Source organism: Amphiura filiformis, chromosome 12 (assembly GCF_039555335.1).
Source record: "Amphiura filiformis chromosome 12, Afil_fr2py, whole genome shotgun sequence".
NCBI lineage: Eukaryota > Metazoa > Echinodermata > Ophiuroidea > Amphilepidida > Amphiuridae > Amphiura > Amphiura filiformis.
In genome coordinates, this window is record NC_092639.1 from 46,730,633 (window position 1) to 46,755,785 (window position 25,153).

The 25,153-nt window shown below is 36.8% G+C and overlaps 1 protein-coding gene across 2 annotated transcripts; it reads right to left on the reverse strand.

The window, feature by feature from the left end:
* Positions 1 to 8,213: 8,213 nt before the first annotated feature.
* LOC140166297 (tRNA selenocysteine 1-associated protein 1-like) lies at positions 8,214 to 25,103 on the reverse strand. Of its 2 annotated transcripts, none has more exons than XM_072189713.1 (9): positions 24,915 to 25,103; positions 16,857 to 16,954; positions 15,922 to 16,021; positions 14,963 to 15,009; positions 13,845 to 13,951; positions 13,134 to 13,284; positions 11,367 to 11,577; positions 10,814 to 10,835; positions 8,214 to 10,110 (listed from the first exon to the last, which is right to left on the reverse strand). In XM_072189713.1, exons 1-9 carry the CDS (start codon positions 24,960 to 24,962, stop codon positions 9,968 to 9,970), a joined length of 927 nt encoding a protein of 308 aa, XP_072045814.1. In that variant the 5' UTR covers positions 24,963 to 25,103; the 3' UTR covers positions 8,214 to 9,967. The 2 variants fall into 2 exon arrangements, with proteins under 2 accessions (XP_072045814.1, XP_072045813.1); XM_072189712.1 differs by having other exon boundaries at positions 13,845 to 13,954.
* Positions 25,104 to 25,153: the final 50 nt, after the last annotated feature.

Here is a 25,153-nt window from a genome sequence, read left to right on the forward strand (position 1 = left end):
TCACAACTCACTGTTTTAGTTTGCAAGGGTGACTAATTTAGGCAGAGTCATTTCCTGCTTGTATTTATCTGTTTTATTGATAACACATACATCTGCCTGTCTCGGCTGACACTTTTTGGCAAAAAGAACCATACAGCTGTGTTTTGCTGTATGTATTAGTACTTTTTCCTATGTCCAGGTCAGTGTCCAGGGCAGCTTCATTTTGCATTGCTTTAAGGGAGCTACCAGAAGAAAGAAGGTTCATGGGCTTTTGATATCTGCGACACAGATTCTTCCTGGTTGAAGGTATACGGGAATGTGATACGGTTTTGGGGGTACCTTTTCAGTTTTCAGCGATGTTGGTATATCGATGGTGGGTTTTAAGTGGAGACCAATGCGCCCAATTGACCTCAATTGGGCGCATTTGGGCAAAAGTCCCATTAAAAGCACCCTATTTGGGAACATTTGTGCGCTTTTTGTGAAAATTAATAATAATGCTGATGCATGGTTTAAGAACTGGCAGCAAATGTTAGATACAGAGAAAGTAGTGACGTAGCCGGGGGGGGGGGCAAAGAGGGCAGTTGCCCCCTGTGAGAAGTCTTGCCCTTTTTTGTGCCCACTCTCAGAAAAGTGCTATATACGCCATGGCCAAAAGACACAAAATAAAAAAATCGGCTTCAGACGTCTTATACATTATAGACATGTCTCGCATGGACACATGACTCACGAGATCTATCGCATGCCAGAGACATGACTTCGTGTCTTACTGGGAAAGTAAGCTTTGCCGCTTTGATTTGATTTGTTCGGGTTTTGACAACTCTGTATAGCCCAAGAAAGCCTCTATTGAAGCTTATTTCCATTGGAGTCTATTTGAACACCGGGACGGGTTGGGAACAGTCAGGGATCAACACCTACACTCTTTTCGAAATTGGCTGCGAGATACATGTACACGTATGGCTCTCTGCACACAGGACTGACGGCTTAACGCCACCTCCGAAGGACGGGGGTACTTCCATGATTCATTAACCCGAGAGCGGAAGTCTGAATTTAATCTACAGAGGTTGTTTAGCAATTTCAGATATCCTCCCACAAGTCAATAACACAGCAAATCTCCATCGCCGGGAATTGAACCAGGGACCTCGTGCTTATAGCAGGATACGATATGTGTATGGACTTTTTGTGACCAATCCCTTAACTCCAAACTTTATTTTGAGAGCCTGGGATTGACAAAACCATCCAAATACACATACACTATGGACCAAAATGGCCTCATCCCAATGGCATAGTTCAATAACCTCAATTAAACAATCATAGTGCAAAATTTGACCTAATGTTGCAGAGTATGAGTTTTAGTACCCAAACTTTCAAAGGTCATTCAATGAATGTAAATGTATTGGGGTTAAAGAACTACACCTTGATAGATGAGCATATTGTAGATCCTATAGTGATATGTCTAATTGCCCAATCACGATGACAGTATAAGAATAATTGCCAAGCTTGTTTCTGTCATATTGTGTCAAACTTTTAGACGATATCTTAGCAATTGGGATTAGTCCAGCTTACCTATACTTCGTTGAATTTGTATATTGAGCAAGTCATCCAGACTTCTGGACCTGGACATCAAGGTATTTTAGCTGTGTAACATTAATTTGTTGGGAGAATCATACAATTCAAAATGGTAAGTTTTTTTTTTATTTCACTGTCTTCAATTCAAAAAGTTTATACAATTTTGACGAAATGAATGTAAATTGAGAAACCATTACCAATTTGCGCAGTTCTGCACCCCCCCCAAAAAAAAGTTTGCGAAAGTTAAAAATGTATGTAGGGCCTAATTCCATTCTCGATTCCATTGATATGAGGTTCAAGTTATAATTGGAATAAAATGTCTGAACGTTCTGTATGGAAAAAGGCATCGAACTTACTTAAAACCAAAGCAATTAAATTTTTCAAAGCAATTATACTATTTGGTAAAACAATCGAGATAGGGATCTCATGAATGTATACACAGTTTGTATACCGATGCCGATTGAAAAACCATTAACGTGAAAGTGTGTCGTTTTTGTGATGGGGTGTGTTGCAGTCGGGGTTGCAGTGGCGGGCGTATCATCATAGGGGCACGTACCCCCCCCCCCACCCCAATCGAAGTAAAACAATCGGAAGAATTCCATTACAAATTGCCGAAAATGACCGGCGGGGACCCCCTCCACATCGAATGACTCACCGCTATATACGCTCTGTGTTGGGTGTGGGTGTTGTGTGTTAAGGGTGTGCGATATAGTAGAGAGGTGTGTGCGCGTGTACGCATGACAAGCTTGCCTTGTCTTTTTGTTTTTAAGTTTTTAAATACGTTTAATAAAATCTTGACACATGGTTAACATAGGAGGTAATTGAAAAGCAGTTATTAAAGTCCTTAATTTTTGAGGGATTTACGATGCAGTTGTGCTGAAGATTCTATTTGTTAACGAGCTTTAAGGGGGCACTACACCCCTGTGGTAAATTCGTGACTATTTTTGCATTTTTCTCAAAAAAAATAACCCACTGGTAACAAAAGTTATGTATATTTTTGGGGCAAGGAATCCAATTACTACACTGAAATTTCAGTGACTCAAGACAAGCTGTTTAATATATATGATAGAAAACGAGGTACATCCTAGCGGTACCTTGTTTCTTATCATAAATAACGAACCGCTTGTCTTGGGTCACTGAAATTCCAGTGTACATGTAGTAATTGGATTTCTTGCCCCTATAATATACATAACTTTTGTTACCAATGTGTTATTAGTTTTTGAGAAAAATGCAAAATAGACACGAATTTATCGAGGGTGTTAGTACCCCTTAAGGGTTGAGGTTGCTTGTGGGCAGAGTGCAAAACATTAAATTCCGGATATACCGCATACTTCTTTGTCCAAAATGGAAATATAAAGTCGTTTGCCTCTTTCTTTTGTGCGTTTCAATAATTGCAATCCCTAAAATGAATGAAATTTAGATCAGAATTTCATAAAGGACCATTTGATGACAAATCTTTTGGACTTCGTCCATGAAATCTCCCATTATTCTAGGATCTGTCATTCGTCATGTTTGATTTGGCACGAACATGACAAACTGAGTGTTCCAAACCGTAGTTTTGAAAACGTTAAGAAACGTGGGAAATAGCTTCAAAACCTTTCACAAGGGTTACTCATTGGGCAGGCTCTCTGTTGGCCGAAATTATGGCTGGTCGAATTTATTTATTTATTAATTAAGTAATTTATTTATTTATTTCTTATGGGTGACCAATCAATGCACTGGTACTGTACCCCCTTAGTCCCTTGGTTCCCAGCACTAGGATCCACAACATGCTCATCTATCAGGGGCACAGTTCTTTACCTCCTATACATTTGCATATTCATTGAATGACCTTTGAAAATTTGGGTACAAAATCTCACACTCTGCAACTTGAGGTCAAATTTTGCACTATGATTGTTTAAATGAGGTTATTGGACTATGCCTTTGGGATGAGGCCATTGTGGTCCATAGTGCAGGTGAATACATGGCATGTGCCGAAATATCGGCATTTCGGCAGATTTTATCATAGACCATTTAAAATGGTCTATGATTTTATCCACGGGTTTAGCTGTTTTTAGCATTGCAGCATCTATATAATTATGACTAGTATGATATAGTAAGACAAATGCATGTTGATATTTCGGCATTCGACACTATCCCTTAACGTCGACAATACGACAGTGTCTTCATTGCGTTCGACTGGGGTGCTTGTTGAAATGCAGATTTGCAGACATTTTCGTTAAAAGCCGAAATTTGGGCACTAGGCAAGATTAATCTCTATTTCGGTAATTGCAGAAATGCCTCGTCAATTAATGCCTGCATTAATCGTTCAGCAGTATTACTCGAAGGCAGTTTGGAGCTTTTCAGCATAATAAATCGTTTGAGAGAGCTCGAGAAGAATCAAAGTATTCTAGAATATAGGGCTAATTACAAAACCCTTGAATCCCTAGTAAACAACACATCGTATATTTCCTTTGGTTTGGTTCATTATTATGTGATCATTTCCGTTGTGAGTTTTGATACGCTTATTTACCACTGACATTACAAGGACAATTAGTCAATGACAAGGTTATGTTCAAGATGACACCTCGCGACGTGACATTGAATCCGTCAAGTTCAATAGCCCTTTAATATTCATTGTATGTGGTTCCCATCGACCCTCTCCCAAAGTGTTGCAACCTCAAAACCTCCCGCGAGGCTATGGTCTTGTGACATAATTTTCTGAAGCTGGGAAATCGTGTCAGATATTGTTGTCTTAGAAAGAATTTTTAAACAGTTTTATTATCAAGAAACCGTGTCAAGATATTTCAATTTGATATCAGCAGATTTCCAAAAGCCAAGGATTAACCATATACCATGTAATTCATGTATACGAAATGCCGAGTTAAAAAGTATAAAAACATTGGTCAGATAGTATACATTTGAGGCTCGGCCAAAATGACACATAATAAATTAAGAGAAAAAGGTCCTGTTCAGTGGGTATTGAACCCAGGGCCTCGTGATTATCGGTTGTATTCAATGAAAAAGTGTTAACTTTTAAAAAAATTCTTAGAAAATCAAAGAAATCAACTACTACATGGATTTGTTATGAGTTCACATTGACATTGTGCTAACAAATGTTCCTTTTCCCCATTACAGGCTTTCTTACTTTGCTGTGTACCCATTGCCAAATTCAACGAAATCAAGAGATTACGAGATGAAGCCTTGGAACAAATAGAAAATATCAAAAAGGTAATTGTGTAATATCATGTGTGATGTACATATATTGCGAATCATTTGTCAGGATCGCAATCGAGATCGTTTTATATTTTAGAAGAAAAATTGATCAAACAAGTCAGAGATACCTTCTGGGTACTGGTAAAGGAACTTTAATCATAACACTTTGCTGAAAAAAAACCCTCGTAAAAATAACTTCAAGAGCATCAGCCTTAAGTGTATGATAGATAATCACGTTCGAGCAAGTGCATTAGTGAAGACAATCGTATTTGATTAAGGGTTTGTCTAATTAAATGTTATTCTTTATAACATAACACCCCTTTTCATGTTATTTGGATAAGGATGGAATGATCAGAATAATTCACTTCTGGTGCATCAGCCTTAAGTGTATGGTAGATAATCACGTTCGTGGAAGCGCATTTAAGATAATCGCACTTGACTGGGCTTGTGCACATTGGTTAACTATTCTTAAAACATACTAAAATCCTTATTCATACTATTTGGATAAGGATGGCTGAATGCTGATCAGGATAATTAACTTCTTAAACATCATCCCTAAGTGTATGTTAGATAACTACGTTCGTGCGAATGCATTGGTGCTTTACGTTAAAACGTTTCAAAGTAAAGTTAAATCTTTGTGAATTTTTCTTTTTTTAGGAATTGGATGAAATCAAAGCAACAGTAGAGGAGTACAAGGAGAAATATGAGACAGCGATGAAGCAGGTAGAAGGCTTGAAAGATATGAAGCCAGACACGGGTAATATAGCCGGGAATCTACCCGCATTCTAGCGGTATGGGAGCGTCTGGCAATTTTGTATTATTTCCTTCTTCTCAAGTCAGTGATGTGAGTCGCTACCAACGAGGGACTGGTGTTGAGCAATGAATTATAATGTACACTTTGGGGTAAGAAGTGTCGATATTTCTCTTTGGTCAGATAACAGTCGCTCGTTGCTACGAAATCGAATGAAAAGTTATAACATTCAGTCAAAATGCCAGAACATGCGGCGGCGCTTATCATGGTTTACGACATCATGCAAGAAGTGCCAATAACCAGCAACCACATACCAATTAGAATAGTCAGAACATGTGATATGTGCGCACAAAGGCGGCACATCAGCACAGCTGCCTAGAATGACTATCATACATTACCATAGTTAACATAATTCAATAACTACAAAGACTGGCTGCTGTCAGACCGGAACAATGTCATCACAATTCAAATGTTTAGTTGACATAATGGTGTACTTTAGGCCCAGACAAAATGATTCAACCGCCTTCAATTGTTGTGTGGAGCTGTAAAAACTTGAATTTTTGGAATCACTGTACGACTTGGAGATGATGGTTCAAGACGATATTGTCATATTTTGGGCCATCAATTATCATCAACTGTATTATATTTCAATATGCAGTGAGTCAACTTGTCTGCTACCGTCCACCTATGTATCTACATTTATCCCTTAACTTTGTTTGAAAACTCCAAACCATCGTGTAAAAAAATGTCAAAATCTCGCATTAAGGACCGGGATACCCAGAAGTCAAGTTCACACGTTTTTCTCATGCACTCCCCAGCAAACACAAAATTATTCTTAAAACATTCATAAACGTGTTTTGGTTTTATTCAAAACGTTTTAGTAACATTTAAATGTCGGGTTATAAAGGTCATTAAAAAGTTTTAAAACGTTTCATATGAAAAAAAAAACACATTTAAAAAAAATGTTGTCCAAATGTTCATAATTATCTTTTATGAAGAAACTATAAAATTGAAGTAGAAACAGGATTGTGCATTAACGGCTCGGATAGCAACATTTGCACAGTATCTTTTGTGGGACCTGAGAGCACATCAGACACACCAAATTGCATTCTTAATACAAGGAATGTCCTTCTGATATCAAATAATTTTGATTTTTTTTTTCAAATTTTATGGAATATGATCAAAAATTGATATTTTTGACATTTACGAAAGTGTGTAGCTGGAAGGAAGAGCCGTCCATCATTTGAAAATTTTGACTTTTTGTATTGAAGATATACATTTTCCCCCAAAGACCTATAAAGTCTTTTTGGGAAAATGTTTATCTTCAATACCAGTGCTCAAAATTGTCAAATGATGGACGGCTTTTCCTCCCAGCTACATACACTTTAAGTACATATCACTAGATTTATAAAGTTTACTTTGAGGACTGTTAAATATCAAAAATATACCATAAAAATTTGTATATCACGAATTTCAACAAATTAAAATTATTTGATATCATCAGGAAATTCCTCATATTCAGAATACAATTTGGTGTGTCTGATGTGCTCTCATGTCTCACAAAAAATACTATGCAAACGTTGCTATCCGAGCCGTTAAATAACAGCATAGATACTGATGAGAGACATCAAATTGTATATATATCTTAATATATTTAATTATAAGGAATGTTTGAAGTTGTTTTTTAATGTATAAAATATTTAAATGCTTTATAATTGGAGGATGTTCAAATAATAACTAATTGTAGGATACAAATTAAAAGCTACTATTTACAAGAATTGTTTTGAATAATTTTGTTTTCAAATTTTCAGATAATTTTGCATAATATTATTAATATGGTTAAACCAATAAAAATGTCTTGTAAGATGATTGAAAACTGGTCTTTCTAGTTTAATGACTTTCTTAAGGGATCGGATAGCAACGTTTGCACAGTATTTTTATGGGACCTGGGTGCACATCAGACACCCCTAATTGCATTTTGAATACGAGGAATGTCCTTCTGACACATTCACACATAGGCAGCAGGGAAACACACACCCATTAATTTTGGCAGGGGACGTTCCCCTATAAATAATAATAGAAAAAAAGAAGCTATTATTAATTGCCCTGTGCATCTTCCTTTTTGGTACAAAAAACACTGTTTTGGGCCCATATAGGGTAAAATTGCAAAATTTAGTTCTTGCGCACTGGTCCATCAAATAGCAAAACACACCTTCATTTGGGCTAAAATAGTCAGAAATTGGGATTTTTCGCACGCCAAAAATGGCCTAGTATGGGTTTCAAAATGATCAACACTGACCAGTTACATTTGAAAAACATACTCCCCCTGTGGATGATATTTCCAAAATCTTCCACAGGGGTAGTGAGGATGGAATAGCCCATTTCATTGGCTCCAACATTAACTTTGCAGATCCTGTTTTTCACCATGAAAGGTTCTACTATTTTAGATGGCAAATGTCCAGTTGGACTTCTAATAATAAGTACCTGGTTGCTTTCCCAGGGCTTTTAAGGTGAATAAGGAAGGTCCTGGTTTGTTCAACTTGTCAAAAATGTCTCGACAACAGACAAAAATAAGCTTATTCACTGTTTGTCATGGGTTACCATGGTAACTGAAGATTTTTTCTCAAACAAGTTCTTTTGTTTAGAATGTGACAATTGTTAACTTGATTTGAATCACTAAAAACTGACACTTGTTATTAAGACACAATGAACAGTTCATATATTTATTTTTTTTGTTCTGAAATTTTATTATCAAAACTGGTGCAAATTCATCACACTGGAATACGTTATGTACCCTCAAACTAAAATTATGTTGTTTGACAGGACTTCACATGTTAGTACTTTAAAATGTTTACACCCAAATATGATTTTGAATGGTACCAAACATATTTTGATAGGTAAACAGCATGGGGCATCAATCTAAACATTCTTCCCAAATAACCACAAGTAGGAAGCTGTTAAAGAAATTCTAGTGGGGATCAGATACAAGTTTCTTCATGACAAAAGCGATGCACGTAAGATGAATAGAACCGATGGAGCATTTATGAGATTGTAATTCGTAAGTTGATTCAATAGAAATGTTGGGAGAAGGTTTGGTCAACTTGTTATTTCAGAGACACACAAAGAGTATTTTAAGCTAGTGAGGATCCTGGTTTACATAATTCTTGATCTCTTAAATGAATGAATCAGAATGCAGTCATTTTGGATACAATTTTGTTGGAAAAGGTTGATATGTAATTGTAGAAACAAAGCTTTTCTGAATTTGAAATATTTATTTCAGCAATGAAAACAAACCAAAAGTTTGACGTCCTACAAATGAAAGTCTGTTTGTCAGGAGACTGACCCACTCACTCCCTGAGACGCAAGTGTGAAAGCTTAAGATTCCAACCAGTATTTCTAGGATATTTATCATGTTTATTGTACAATGGAAGGCTCTTGTACCATGTGTACCATATTCATAATTAATAAATGTATTGGAGCACATTAATTGCCTCCTTATACTCAAATTAAACAGATGCATCGAAAACTGATGCATATTTTTGTTCACATCCTGCCCTTCAGATTAATAGAATATTGATTCAATTTGAAATCTTAATCACTGTGGAGCATCATATTAAATCTTCATAAAAACTCAACTTTGACTGATAGATATTTTCACACAATAGTTTTCTTACAAACGACTATGTAATTGAATTTCTAGACCCCCCACTACCGAATGGACCTTCATTTATAGGACATCAAACTTTTGGTTTGTTCCCTCGATCTGAAATGACACTAAACTTGGTACTAAAAAGTAATTTTTTTCACATACTATGAAATTCATCCACATGATTCAATCATAATAAGATATCATTATGAAATCCTACACTAAAATCCAGTATCTTATACGAAGAATCCATTGACCTATGACTCAGGGCTAAAATGTTTTTTACCACCTTCCCCATAAATCCACAGGAAAAGGTTTGGAGCTGTCAGAATCTTGGCTGGATGGTGACTCGGCATATATACATCTTTTAAAACATCTGATGGCAACAATGAGATTAGACTTAAAAATAATCTATATCTCAGAATAGCCCAGTGCCTATACTGCTTCAACCTAGAAGTACAAACTAAATCTGTGGCATCTGGGGTCGATGCATAAAGAGCGTGTTATGCTTGGCAAGTACAAATCGCGCAACAGTTGGCACGCCAAAGAAGTACTCACACACGCACTGTACTGAAATAATTATTCTCATACTTCCAGATTCCAAGGTCTATTTACTTTGTACTTCTGAGTTGACAGACTATAATGCTATGGAAATTCACCATTTTGAATCGTCACCCATGGAGACCAAAATAGTTCTATCATGATCATGCTGAAACAGACATCAGCATCACTGTCCACAGAAAGTTTGCACAAAAAATACTTGTAACACAGTACCAACAGTTTCTAGGTGTACTACTACTGGACCGACAGACCAAAGCGACCAAAGTTGTTCATGCTTTGCACACATCATCGTATGTTGTTGTGATGGAGTCGATAGCAAACCACCGTGAATCCTCTACAGCCAGGTAGAACTCTTCACTTTGATCAATGTATTCCATATTCATCCTGTCTACGTCTATTGTCAGTGTTGGGTCTGCAAAAGAAGAGATCAAAGCTGTTAAGGTGGGTTGGAGGGGAGCATGAAATATACTATTGATGTGGCAGTGACTTCAGTGCGTATTTCAATGGCCGCAGGTTCAAATTGCTAGCATTTGCTCCAAGTGCTGGCGTACAGACGCATGCATTTTGAAACACCACATAGATTTTTGTGTGAAACAGCTGCCTCAACGCGTTAACGTCACTGCCATATCAGGGTGAAAAATTATATAACAGTGTTTGCACTCAAATATTGAGACAAATAAAGCTGACACACAAGCGGAATGATATGGGTTCTGTAAAGGAGATCCCAAGGCTTGATATAACTTAAGGGTGTCAATTCTGCCCCATATGCACATTTTTTTTTTCGGAAGGGGGAAAATGCCCAAAAGCTATCGTTTTCATATATTATTGACTTTAACACAAGAACTGAAAGAACTAAGGTCAACGCTTTAAATAATTCAAATTCCAACCATTTTCATCTGAAATATTAATACTTGGGCGGTGAATTTTGCATTCCTAAATAAAAAGTACATACGAAATTATGGGAAAAGCTGCTTATCATCATATTTCCTGGGTTATTTTCCTAGGAAATCAGACCTTTTTCCAGAAAACATTCATTTGAGTAATCTTTGCTAACATCAAGTGTCTATTAAAGTATATACTTTTAAAGTATAAAGAGAATGAAGAGCCAACCTTACCTTCTAACATGTCATCATCAGTCTGCAATAAAAAGAGGAAAAGAAAAGAAACACACTAATTAGAAACTTGCAACTCTTTAAAAAAATAATCATTCAGATAGGTTAGGCCTAAAAATGAGTTTGTATTGCCCTTTTCAAACCAACCCAAACATCTGAAAAAATAGGGCTGTGTTTTCTTTTCTGATTGTTACCACACAATTCTTGATATTCAAATTCCCCATAGAAATTTTGTACACCACTGCTGCGCACACACCAATGCATGTCGCACTCAACACATTGAAATCATGAAAACTGTTTAGTAACATTAAAGTTTGTTTGCCTTATATACGTAAGGCAGAAATTATTCGGCTTTTGTTACTGCGCACATCAATGAAGTCCCAACTCCCGCTCGTGTAAATTCACATACAGGTGCGCCAGTCATTCATTACGCAACGCACAACTAGCGTAAGCACTGCACCCAACTGCATGCACGCCATTCTATATCAATACAAGGTGTTACGAGTCTTATTTTTTCTGTCTTATATAAGCCGACCAAACTTTAGTAGTAACTCACCAGTTTTGAAGCATCCCCTGCCCCATTTAAGGGGGCTGTTGTCTGTGAGTAGTAGCAGTGATTATATCTGTTCCAGTGACTGTAGAATCCAGGGTAGTCAAAGTCTGAGGTGTATGTAACAGGTGGATTGGGCCTGTTGAAGGCTGGATTACTGGTTGTCTTCACTGCTATTGTGTTGCTGGCATTCTGGAATGCTCTGTCTATTTGTCGACTGTGGAGGAAGAGATAGAGAAGGCATATATTTTAGTTAGTGTTACATTGAATGCAATTTCTTTATGAACACAATAAATAAAATCTGAATGAACAAAATAATTTTGTAAAGATTTGATCAAAGTCTAAGTTCTGGGTAGTTGAATTGTTCTCACTTACTGCCTACGACTAAACATGTATGTATATATCAGTGATAAAGCATAATAAAATAAAATACAATGCAATACAGTGTACTTTTGGCAATAAACATTTAATCTTAATCTTAGACATACATACATATCACGCTTTTTTTATAACGTGATTTCACCAAGATCCGCACAGCGCTGCTGTTTTATGCTGATATCCGAATCAGTCCCTTTCATCCAGGATGGCAACCTTACAGTGCAAATCAAGTTAGTACTTTTAAGTACCAGTACTGATATGATTTGAAAAATTGTGAATATCCAAACAGTAACAGAATGATTGGGACAGCAGGGGTCAACACCCTACTCTTTTTGAAACTGACTGTGAGCTAGGACTGACAACTTACTGTAACATAAGCCTGACATGGTGGCATTGCTTTCAGGCTGGATAAATTGCAAACCAAAAATCCATTCTGGCTGTCAGGTAGTAACTTAGCATGCTCAATAACACTGGTACATGAGTTTAATACTACTTGATCTACTTGATCACAAAACACATACAACCTAGATCATGGGAGTAGTCATCTCCCACCCTAATTTTTCATTTATTTTAAATTTCTGTTGTCCGTGTTGAATTTGATCAAGTTTGACAAAGTGACTATTGTAAAATTGGTAACTTTTGAGTGTGTAACTTTGTGCATTTTGCCAATGTTGAACTACTTGGCATGTTTTTAATGTTTAATTATGAGTATTCTTACATAGACCTATGCAAAAAAGAACATAGTTGTCTGCTATTATTTTCACAATAGCTGCTTTGAGAGCAATGAGGTAAACCAAAGAGAACAGACTATGCCATGTTAGTGTGTCGCTCATGGAAGGCAAGTTGTGTACCTCCACATAATTTGGCTATGCAACCGGCAAACTTTGATTCAAAGAGTTTTGTTGCTTGCATTTTTGCGTAGCACTAAGCGCAGAGTGCTCAATCTTAGAAGTGCAAACTATTATTATATGTGACACAATCTGGTCCATGGGGGCCAAAGGCGGCAAATATGAAACTGAGATAAAGGTAAAAATACGGAGTAAAAAACAATAAAATACATCGAAAACTTCAGAACTTTTGAACCAAGTATGCTAGACCATTGGTATTTTCAGTAAATGATAGCCCTTTTGTATGTATAATGTAATAATTACAGTAACTCAATTTTCAAAAATGCCTCCTTTGGCCCCCATGGACCAGATCATGTCACATATTTAAGTACACTATTTGCCTTCTATGAGTAACAAACTGAAATGGCTGATTTATAAATTTTGAGTTTGGGTATATTCTCTTTGGTTGAGAGCGAAGAGTGCAAACATTAAAGTTTCAAGCAATTTCTACTTTTAATTGATTATCAGTATAATAACATTACAACACTGCAGCCATGTGTTTACTTACGCTATTTTTGGTGTTGCTTTACTGACCCTGATGGGCTTGCCACCAAGTCCTTTGGCCCCATTCATCTGAGCCTGCGCCATCGACTGCTCATGCTCGTTGTGAAATCGTACAAATCCGTACCCTCTTGATTTGCCGTGGGAATCTGTAACCACTATAAGGTAAGAGACACACATTGTAACTGATATTATACACATCCTGTACATATTGTATTGCTCCTTATCATACATTTTTCAAAAGGGATGTTTATTGGGAGCAACTTGTTAATAAAAAAAGTTTTTAAATTTTGGGCAAAAATCCTGAAGTACGACTATTTCTAGTTAGTTTCTGGGTTCATATCCAAGATGGTGGCGATGTCACACAAATAGTGCATTACAGGTAAATACCACAAATTTACTTAGTGAAATTTTACAATAATTTGGAACGAACTGATGGAAGTTAGTTAGCATAGGTTTTATCGATGTAATTTTGAGATAGCGGACTTGCAGCAAGTGCCAAATGTAAAAAGACAAGCCACCATTTAAATGTTTAGAAAAATGATTAATGTGTAAATGGAAAGAAACAAAAAATACACACATATAAAAGCTGCCTTGGTGTGTAACATCCCTGACTGTACTAGGCGTAAAGCTCTATAAACATAGAATACTTGCAGCTCTTTGGTAACAGAGATTAGAATAAACTATTCCAATTCCAGGGCTGTTAAACCCAACCTACCTTTAGCCTCTTTCACAGCCTGATATTTCTTGGCAAAGAACCCCAGCAGCATTATATCTGTGACATCTGGAGTCAACTCCCCAACGTACAGTGAGAATTCAGGAGAGCTACTTGATAAAACAAAAGACAGGTGCTTATGTTAATTACAAACTCACACCAACATACCTCTAGCCCCCATGACTGACTGGTATCTCTTATCAAAGAACTTGTGAAGTACTGCATCGGTAATCTCAGGGGTCAGTTCACCTACGTACAGAGAGAATACATAGCACTCGACCCTAGGGAACATGAGGAGCACCAGAGAAGAGACAGAACCATAGGCCTATGGATATATTTAATTTGTATTTAATACAAACAAAGCAAAATGAAGATTCTTGTTGTTTTGTTTGTTACAAAATTACTTAAATTAGGGATGGGAACGTTAAACGCACACATGATCCGTCAAACGTTTTGCAATTGCGGTAGGATGTGTACATGCAAGTCATTTTCAGCCTTCAATTTTCCATTCTTCAATGCTAAACAACAGTTGAAAGTAACGAAATCTGAAGACGACCTTAATAATTTTAACTTAAATGATTTATTTTATCAAATAATCATAACATGCTCAATTTGAGGCGACTGACTGGAAGTATTATTACTACGATTGATACACTTTATTCCATATTGCATGCGTTATGCATAAGACATGCATGGCAATGTCTTCTATAATTCATTACCTAATTTCCAAACAATAACCTCAAATTGTGCACTGTCTACAATAATTTATGCAATTATGATAAAAAATTCTGCAAAAAGTTAAGGGTTAGATAAAAATATTACAATTTACATGTTTCAATAATCACAACATATATCTTACATATAACATAATTTTTTTTTGAGCATGCTTGTTAAAAATCAATTCATATCTATATGATCTTAATTTCTGTCAGAAAAATATTGAACGGTATTTAAGTAAATAAATTAAGAAAACAATCAAAATATTAACTACGCCAGATTTTATCAGCTTCATAACAAAATGTGTAAGTAATGCAAGTAAAGAGGTTGCATATTTGAAATATACAGTCATTTTCATCTCAAAAGTGTGTTAATACAAAGAAGCAGAATGACAGGTAACTTACGCATAGGAATCTCTTCCATACTGTGCAAAGTTGAGCTTGAATCTTTTCTGTAAAATTAAGGAAAATAGGAAAATTATTACATATCATATAAGAAATGAAATTCATATCTTAACATAGTTGGCAGTGGGGTCAAATCCCCACACTTTAAGCTTTTTACAAAGGCACCCTTTTTATTTACAAAGTCAGGACCCCACCACTTTTAGTTTTTCCGCCATTTGTATACACTGAAGTCACACGCAACTTGATTCCAAGTAAATTAAGTATGCTGAATTCTGCACTATCACATGTGTGTATATCATGCAGTAAGTCCGATATTTTCCTCTCCATGAAGTTGATACATGACGTGAACAATGCAAATTATATGTGAAAAACTATTGTACTGTATATACATTTTAATTCATAACTGTACGTTTTTTGGCATATAAATGTTGTTTTTGTCATGAACTGATTCTCATCTCCATCGCTGTGTTTGGCCAAAATAAATTTCACGTACAAATAGAGAGCTCTGTCCTCTGAAGAATTAAGGGTCGGTGTGCGTGCCCTTATTTGCTGATGAGATTCTTACGGGAAGGCATTTTAACTTGTGCCTAAAATTTTTGTTATGTCAAGAGAGCCAATATGCGTCATTCTTGAATCTTTATGGTACCCTGCAAGTGAAGTGATCAAATACAATCTAATTACGGTAAAAGGTCACATTATTTTTAGTCCATGTATGAGTCGGTCTGTATTGACACTTGGAGCAACACACAACTTAACGGAGCTTCATATTTTTTCAACACTGCTATTTTCTTCCTTTTTGTCAATTTTTTTTTCATACGAAAAAACAATGACAATTTTATTGAATATCCTCACTTTTATGCTATGCCATTCCTACAAAATTTAAATATTTTTACTCCTTTGCGGGGATCCCCGATAGGACCTTAAAGTGACTAGTGCCATGTTGTTATTTTAACACTTACAGCTGCATTTTGTGGGAGTGACTTTCCATTTAAAACTTGTAATACCCTTGATGCTTGAGCCTTGTCTCTGAAGATCACAAAGCAGAAAAATGCACGACCCCTGTAACACAATAAAGATATTAAAGTAAAATATAAATGATGCAAATATTATTTTATACCAAATCACATCCTTGTAATTATTATTACAAATTTTCACTTTGAAACAAATAATCACTGTGTTTTATCTAAAATTTGGTAGTGACGTAGCACATAGGATAGGTGCGTATATCATTGGCCGTACAAGCGAATCACATGCTCTAACATAATCCCAGAGTGTATGCGTATTTGCTTGCACATGGTTTGTTTTGTTTGTTGGCACTGACATCATTACCAAACTTGAGGTGAAACAAAGTATCTATAAATTATATATTTTTATGATCATAAAGTGAAATAATGCCCATGCTAATTTCTACACATTCACCAATTAAATCCATTCAAAATTATTCTGACTGATTTCAAATTGCTTTTAACTGGCCTATTTGCCATTGTAGTGAATATGTCATACCTTATTACTGGGTCACACTTGGTTTGCAGTCTGTTAGCATCACATTGTCTTTATGTTGTGATCATATTGATTGTGGTTAAGAACACAAACAGAGTGAACCAGTCAACCTGGCAACGATCAATTTTGATGTCACACAACAACAACAAATATAGCACATAGGTCATGCTACAAGCTTTGGCCTTTGAATTTGCACCTTAAATATATCAATCTGAAATTGAACTTGCAATATGAAATAGCGACATTTGTACAGCAAATAAAAATATGTTAAAAATATCAACTGCTTTAAACTGTCCTCCTTGTGAAGAGCTTCATGTTATCTCATCATGCTCTATAGAATAGATAATACTGTAAGCTCAATTAATTGAATCTCTACATGTACAAGTATACGTACCCAGTCTTCTTATCTTTCACAAATTTCACTCTGACTGCGTCTTCTCCCATTGCTTTGTATGCATTCAGGATATACTGCTCATCCATGAACGGCTCAATCTGTGTGAACAAAAGTATTGAAAGAAAGGTTTAGATTCAAAGTGCCCACTGGTTTCCCTTTTTCATGCCTGCTCTGGGGATTGGAATTGAAATGAGCGACTAACAACAGTCTCTTACACGATGGCATCACACTACATGTATATTCAGGTACAATGAATATGAACGATTTGGTACTCAATATCATTGTGTTTCTGAATTTGATTTTGACATTATATGTCTACATCCATAGCAAACCGATGCAGTCAAAATTCATCAGGAACGCACATGATTTATATGCAACAACCGGTACCCAGGGTTATGTGTACATGTACACAGCCATGGAATGGCTGTGTACCATGTGAAGCAAATCTCTGTTGTTTCAGCCAATTCGGACTTGTTTACATTTCAGAACATGACTTTCTACACCAGTTGTAAGCAAATTAATAGTACCAACTTTTGGATAGTACCAAAAAATATTTATAATCAACATTAATGAAAATTGATCCCTAACTTAAACTTACCTAATTGCAGTATTTCCTTCAATTTTGAGGAGCCTTCTTAGTGTACATGCACAAAGGTATCCTGGTACAAACAAGTGTTTCCAATTTCTGCACACAGTTGTTGGTGCATGGAAAATACTGAATACACATTCAGCCCTCGAATTAAGGATCTGAAGGGGCACGGCAACTTTTTAGGGCAAGTTGATAACTGCCTTGAATTTTCACTGAAAAGGCAAGGCAGCACAGCAGTTTGTAATATTTCAAGAGGGCATCATGGCAACTGTTGAAAATTTGAGAAGGGTGCCAAGGCAATTTCTCAAAAGTGAAGAAAACACAGACAAACATATAGATGATTTTATAATGAAGGGCAGGGCTGGGGCACCGACGGCAACTTCATTAGAGGGCACGGCAAGTGACTGCCTTGGGTAAAGGACATATTTTGAGGGCATTACGGCAGTGGAGGTGGGCACCCACGGCAAAATGGCATGGGTGCCGAGGGTTAATTCGAGGGCTGTACACATTCACAAGCTAGGATATCCCTCACATTATGCACACATGCATGCCTGGTAATACCAATTTTGTATTCAGTGGCATTTTAAGCCACACCCACCCACATGGCATCTTTAATTGAGAATCAATCATGCATGTCTACCCACATGCTAAATTTTTTTCAGAGAACCTTGATGACCATGAGGCCACACATGGCACACATGTTTTAATATGTGTGGTGCAATATTATTGGCTGATATGTTTTGACATATCATTAACCTGTATTGTAGTGCATTATCATGACAGGTCAACTACCATGGCTGTAAACAGTATCTTACACAGATTTGACTTGCATGCACCATCTATTTCTGCTCTGCATAGTAAGTGAAATGTGCACATTGCGTGAGGTGCCTAAATGATCACTAGCCATGCTGGCTAAAAATTCAACAGAGTCACTGCAATTTTGCCCTGTTTTAATCAAAGTTAAGGGGGTACTACACCCTTTGATAAATTTGCAAATATTTTTGCATTTATCTCAAAAACTAATAAAACACTGGTAACAAAAGTTATGTATATTATAGGGGCAAGGAATCCAGTTACTACACTGGAATTTCAGTGACTCAAGACAAGTAGTTATTGATTTATTGATCAAATATTGGTTTTCCCTCATTTTTGACTGTACATGTAACTCCACAACTGTTGTCTGTGCTGAAATAAAATTTTCAGTGCAGTAGTTGTAGTCCTTGCCCCTGTAATATACATATCTTACTTGTCACCAATGCGCTATAATTTTTGAGAAAAATGCAAAAATAGGCACAAAATTGGCCAGGGGTGTAGTACTACCTTAATGCGCAAAAATGGTAATTTTCGGGGGTAATTTAAAACAGGAATATGTAAATAGAAACACAGCTGGTTAAGATAGGATTCAATGGTAAGTGGAATATGTGATATTTCTGAAGTAATAGCTTGCTGTACATTTTCACATGTGAATCTTTGTACTTCACAAGGATATTTCCATATGGGCTTTACTCAGTGTGAACCAGGGTCAGAATTTCGTTTCACAGTGCGAGAATCAATCTTGATTCTTGCAGAATAAATTTGTGGGAATCATTTGATTCTCGCAAATCAACTTCTGTGTAAACTACAAACGTTTGCGGGAATCAACTTTGATTCACACAAATCTGTTTACGAGATTCTTTGCGAGAATCAATTCTCTGATTCACGCCAAAATTTTGGACAAAAAGGCCTATACACTAATTAATTTTGGTTACTAGAAGTTGAATATCGGTCATAAAATGTCCTTTCAATTCAGGGATACCAGTGGCCTCCTGAAGTTGGGAAGGAAAAAAATATTTCATAAAATACTAAATGCGAAGCGTAGCGAGCGGAGCTCTCGTCCCTCACGGCGTGGGGGTCCAGGGGCCCGCTTAAGGGACCCTGGTGGGGTCCAGGGGCAAAGCCCCTGTTGGGGGTCGAGGGGGCAAAGCCCCCCAAAGCCAGATGGTTTCTGCACATTTAGCACCACAGGAAAGGCCAATACTTTTATGCACAAGAGACACTCTTAAAAAATGTTTTTTGGCTTTATTACATGACCAATATGGCTGATGTTGATATGTGAAGCAGAAAAATAAAGCAATAATCAACAATTTGTGCTTGGCATCCACTGCCTCCCCCACCCCACCCCACCCACCCCCACCTTTTGGTTAAAATTTCAGGACGACAAACATTTTAGCAGATTTAGCAACCCAAAAGAGACCATTTTTGATAAAAAAAACCTGTTTTGGACTTTTTTTGAAAAAATGCTTCCTTCATCCTAAAAAAGTGGTTTTAAATGTTCTGTTTCCTATACTTTTGTACATGGGAGACATTCTTCAAAGTGTTTTTTTGGCCTAATAACATGGCCTACATGATTGAAATTGATATATGTAATGCATAATATAAAAACAATGATTCATCAATTTTTTTACCCCCCTTCGGGTATGTGGGAGGGGGGCCCACATGGGGGGGGGTACTTATGATTGTGCATGAAGAATACATTGTACCTGGACATTGTATGATAAGAGTAATTTGTAAAATTCGGTATGTTAAACATACAGAGACAGAATGATGTCCCTCACGGCGTGGGGTCCAGGGGCAAAGCCCCTGTTGGGGGTCGAGGGGGCAAAGCCCCCCGAAGCCAGATGGTTTCTGCACATTTAGCACCACAGGAAAGGCCAATACTTTTATGCACAAGAGACACTCTTAAAAAATGTTTTTTGGCTTTATTACATGACCAATATGGCTGATGTTGAGATAGATGTGAAGCAGAAAAATAAAACAATAATTAACAATTTGTGCTTGGCATCCACTGCCTCCCCCACCCCACCCCACCCACCCCCACCTTTTGGTTGAAATTTCAGGACGACAAACATTTTAGCAGATTTAGCAACCCAAAAGAGACCATTTTTGATAAAAAAAACCTGTTTTGGACTTTTTTTGAAAAAATGCTTCCTTCATCCTAAAAAAGTGGTTTGAAATGTTCTGTTTCCTATACTTTTGTACATGATGGGAGACATTCTTCAAAGTGTTTTTTTGGCCTAATAACATGGCCTACATGATTGAAATTGATATATGTAATGCGCAATATAAAAACAATGATTCATCAAATTTTTTCCCCCCCCCCCATGATTGTGCATGAAGAATACATTGTACCCGGACATTGTATGATAAGAGTAATTTGTAAAATTCGGTATGTTAAACATACAGAGACAGAGTGATGTCACTACAAATTGGGACTAAAATAGTAGGCCTAAACCGCAAATACATAGGCCTACACACACTCAACCACCCCCACCCAACCTCCCCCCACCCCCCATGTTCACAACGACGGCTACACAAAGCCAAAGGATACAGCTAAAAGGTTCATATCAAACCTTTGACCGAAGTTCATTTCCATTTAGACTTAAACATGACTTGATATTAGAGTATACATCTACCTATACGGCATCAGCATCATCAGTCCAGCATCATCTCAAACGTCATCGTTCATTAATACACATTACATACTTCTTACTTGGGTAATATTTGTTGAGGAAAAAGAGATGAGTTTTTGAACGCAAAGGCCGACACACTCAGTATAATATGCTGGTCCGATAATGGACTAAAATTCATCAATTTTGGGCATGAAAAGGTGTTCTCAATAATATAAAAATTTGACCACATGCATGTTAAATGAGTACCATTATCTAGTTGAGTCATCCAGTCAGGGTTCTAAGGAATTTTCATTTTAAAATTGGAGATTTCCTCAGCTTTTTTTTCCTTCCAACGGGAGATTTTTTATGATCGTCGATCGAATTTTTTAAAAAAACGTGCGGTCCGGATTTCGAAATATCCGGAAAACTGGCATCCCTGTTTCAATTGATTATGTGCTGAAATGCGCGCGAAAATTTTGACTTTCATCACTTGGAGGGACGCAGTTTAATCTATTGGAAGGAGGGCAGGGCTCCGATAAATGAGGGAAATTATGGGGTAGAAACAAAAACAACTTTTTGAAAACAAGCGAAAACAGGGGATTCTGCCAGAAATTTTTTGTCTCAAAAAACAATTATCTGAAAAGCAAGAAACATACCTTCATAAAATCAGCATCACATGATGATATAAAGATGTGCAATTTGTGAAATAAGGGAATTAATTAAAGAAAAATACATTGTGTTTTCTCAAGAAATTTGCCAGCTTGAATAAATGAAAAATTGGTTCGCGAGCGTAAATAACCGTCAAAATGAGCGTACAACAAGTGCTCGACTGCTTGTGCTACGCGAAAGTTTTAAAGTTTGCATCACTGGTTTTGTATTCACTATTCAGCTCTTTTACGGCAAAAATTGTGATAAAAACATGGATTTTGGAACAAAATAAAGCTTGTTTGACGAAATAAAAAAGGCATGTTTGTATTTATTAACCAAGTCTAAGAACATCTTTAACCTTATGATGCAAAAGTTTAATTTGATGAATTCGTAATTTTAACCTTTAAATAGAAATGATCACATATAAAGCTGCTTTCTATTCTAGACTAATCTTTGTTGTTCGACGGTCGATGATCCAACGCATGAACGCAGACGATGGTGGCCGACCGTCATTTAATGCGGCAACAGCCAATAGCGTAAACAAAACAGACAATATAACGGCAACACTGCCTGGACGTGGCACCCCGACGGAGCCGAGGTGTATTTTTAGCTCTATTGGCCCTGTTTAACAGAAAAAAATGCACAAAATATATTTCCCAGTGCAATGTATACATTTTCACATGAAAATAAATAATTTTGGATTCAAAATGAATGTGAAGAAAAAATAAATTATCGCCGGGGGTGGGGATCGATCTCGGACCTCTCGCTTGGCAGGCGAAGATACTTACCGTTACACCACCACCAGTTTTCGAAATAAGCACTTATCCTCTTGTCCTCTTGTCCAAAAATCACTGGGGACAACTATATTGAGCTATGTACTTATCCTCTGGACAAGCACTATATTTTACTCTCTTAAATATGACACATTTTGGGGACAACCAAAATGTTTTGAGGACAAGCAGAATTTATGCTTTAGTTGTCCTCGGGACAACCTCCATATTTTCCTTATTTCGGACACTGACCACCACGTATTCGTATTGGTTTACGTGGGGGGAATTTTTAGTATATATCATAACATATCGTGCATTATTCATACAAAAAATTATAAAAAAAACAGACTTACTAATACAATAACAATGTCAGAGGTTCACTGTCGAACCTCAAAGGATTTAGACTGATAAAATAGTGCTTGATAACATACATACACTTTTGGAATTATTTGAGACATTTTTGTGTTTACGTGTTAAAGTTAAACCAATGACGACATCAAAATTCAGTCAATCTTGTTGGCTGGCCCCCCCCTGGCATGAACGGAAAAGCTAAAACTTAGTAAAAGCAGTCGGGGATAAGCTCTCTATAGGGCGATCAGGGACGATCGCTGTATAGAGCGATATCGCCGAATTTGGCGACATTAAGCTTACTAAAAAAATTCATAATTTTTGTTCAAACGTTAGATTATGGTACATATTATTTCGCTTTTTATTCATTCAGTAATGATTTTTCAAAAATCCAAGTTTAAAGTGTGTAAATTGATGTGCAAAGTTGTGGAATTACTTTCAAAGTGTGCACCGCCATTTTGTTGTACATAACTGCTCATGCTCAAAGAGCGTCATGCCATAGTCATGCCCATATAAGGCTAATGAAAGTTGATCCCCAGTTTCCCGTTACATAGTTTTTCATGACTGGGTAGGTGACTGTTTCATTATTCATTATTCATTATTTTCAAACTTTCATTATCGGTGCAAAGTTAATTACGGAATGCTATGTTTTGAGGCCCAAATAAAATAATAAAGTATAGTTAGTAATGACCATGCTTCACTTCAAAACAAATTTTAATTAAGCACATCTTCTTTGGAATCTTCAAATTAACCTATAGGTTGTGCAACATATGAAAGCACCAGAAGTCCATGATAGTCTTTGGAGAACCACTTTTCCATATAAATACACTGTGTCTGTGTGTTCTATTGCACACTACTTTTTACAAACCAAACTTACTCTCCACTAGCACATCTTTGGAAGCAATATTTATACGGAAATTAGTTTGTCTACTTGCACAAACTGGAGGTTGCTGGTAAAAATCATCACAGGGTGCACGTGTTAATAATAAAACAACCATGCAAGAAATTGACAAATAAATCATTTTATTTATAAGTTTATTTTATTAAATACATAAATATTTGTAAGAAAAGCAGAATAAATTTGACTTCAAATTTTGTTTATTTTATTTATTTTGATGTTGTCTATATATAGCGCGCTACGGTAGAAATGCTTTCATATTTGTTCATACGCTGGTTCCCATGAACTTGGCTGCCTCTCTTTGTGTTCGGTCTATCCATTTAGTGGTAGGAGAAACTTAGATGCAGGGAATTCCTAGTCTCCAGTAAATGCGCCTCTACGATATCGCCATTTTACCACGTAGTTTAACCCAGCGTTTGTAAAGACTATTCGGGCCGGTCAGGGTCGGCGTAAAAGTGCTTAAAATATGTGTCGGACGTGAAAGATGACATTAAAACTATCCTTTTTTCTTAAAAACTTGAAAATGTGAAATAATGAAATAATGGAAAATAATGAAATATTTGATCGGCATTTTTTTCTGACCGGAGTCGGGTAACGGGAAACTGGGAGTCAACTTTCATTAGCCTAAGGGCCTGCCGCTTTACATTCTAAATTCATCCGCAGCAATTGCATCTCCTTGGGCCATTTCTTTTAGAATTGTTACTGTTTTTTATCCATTTGCATCCGAAAGATGAGGCTATGTTTACCCCCGGATCCATGCATATGGTAATTGTCAGTTATTTCTGGACCTATTTACAGATGGCGACTTGGGCAATTCCCACGAAGCCGACGAAAGTGAACAATTTCTGGCGATGTTGCATGTTTCAAGATACAAGTTCTTGCACAAATTTCCTCCCAACTTTTCAACTCTCCATCAAAAAAAGTGTGCGTTGGATTTCTTAGTGGTGTGCTGAGTTGTAAGACCTTTATTTAAGCTTACTATCGAACTTATAATATTTTGTGAAGAACGAAGTGCTTTTGATTGTGAAGTGGGGGATTAAACCTGTTATCGCCGTATACAGCGATACATTGTCACCCTGTGCGGCGAGGTCGCCTTGTTGAGCGAGGTTTGCGAGGTCGCCCTATAGAGAGCTTATCCCCGACTGAAAGGGAAGTTTACGGCTGAAAACATTTTTAACTTTGCTTGATTTTAATTTGATAAAATTAGGAATTTTAACCTTATATAGCTCGGGTGGTCTAAAAGATTATTGTTTAGTGTGACATGCACAATGTGCATGCTCAGTTTGTCATCATCAAGATCAATGCAATGTCATGAATGATGAAATGTGTGCAGAATTTTGCAACTTTGTTTCTAGGCAAGAGAAAAGAATTACTTACATCTCCCATCCAAAGGGCATTCTCGTTTGAAAGACCAGCCATAGCCATCGCTTATCTTTGATGACTTCTAGGATACCCTAGGAATGCCAAAAAAATACCTTAAAATCGGAAATTTAATCTATTTTACGATGACTAAATTTACAGTTCGCGTTTTTTTATCCTGATATTTTCAGAGGTCACACCAGAGGTCACACGCTGAACGCATTTTCCGATGACGTATCCGTTATTTGGGTCGCTCA

What these genes read in the sequence shown, in the direction of transcription:
- LOC140166297 (XM_072189712.1), bottom strand. Translation starts at nt 24,962, where the DNA reads ATGGCTATGGCTGGTCTTTCAAACGAGAATGCCCTTTGGATGGGAGAT. An exon ending in AAAGCAACACCAAAAATAGC is followed by an intron (nt 11,578 to 13,133) that starts GTAAGTAAACAC and finishes CTTCCTCCACAG; the next exon opens with TCGACAAATAGACAGAGCAT. An exon ending in CAGGGGATGCTTCAAAACTG is followed by an intron (nt 10,836 to 11,366) that starts GTGAGTTACTAC and finishes TTTTTATTGCAG; the next exon opens with ACTGATGATGACATGTTAGA.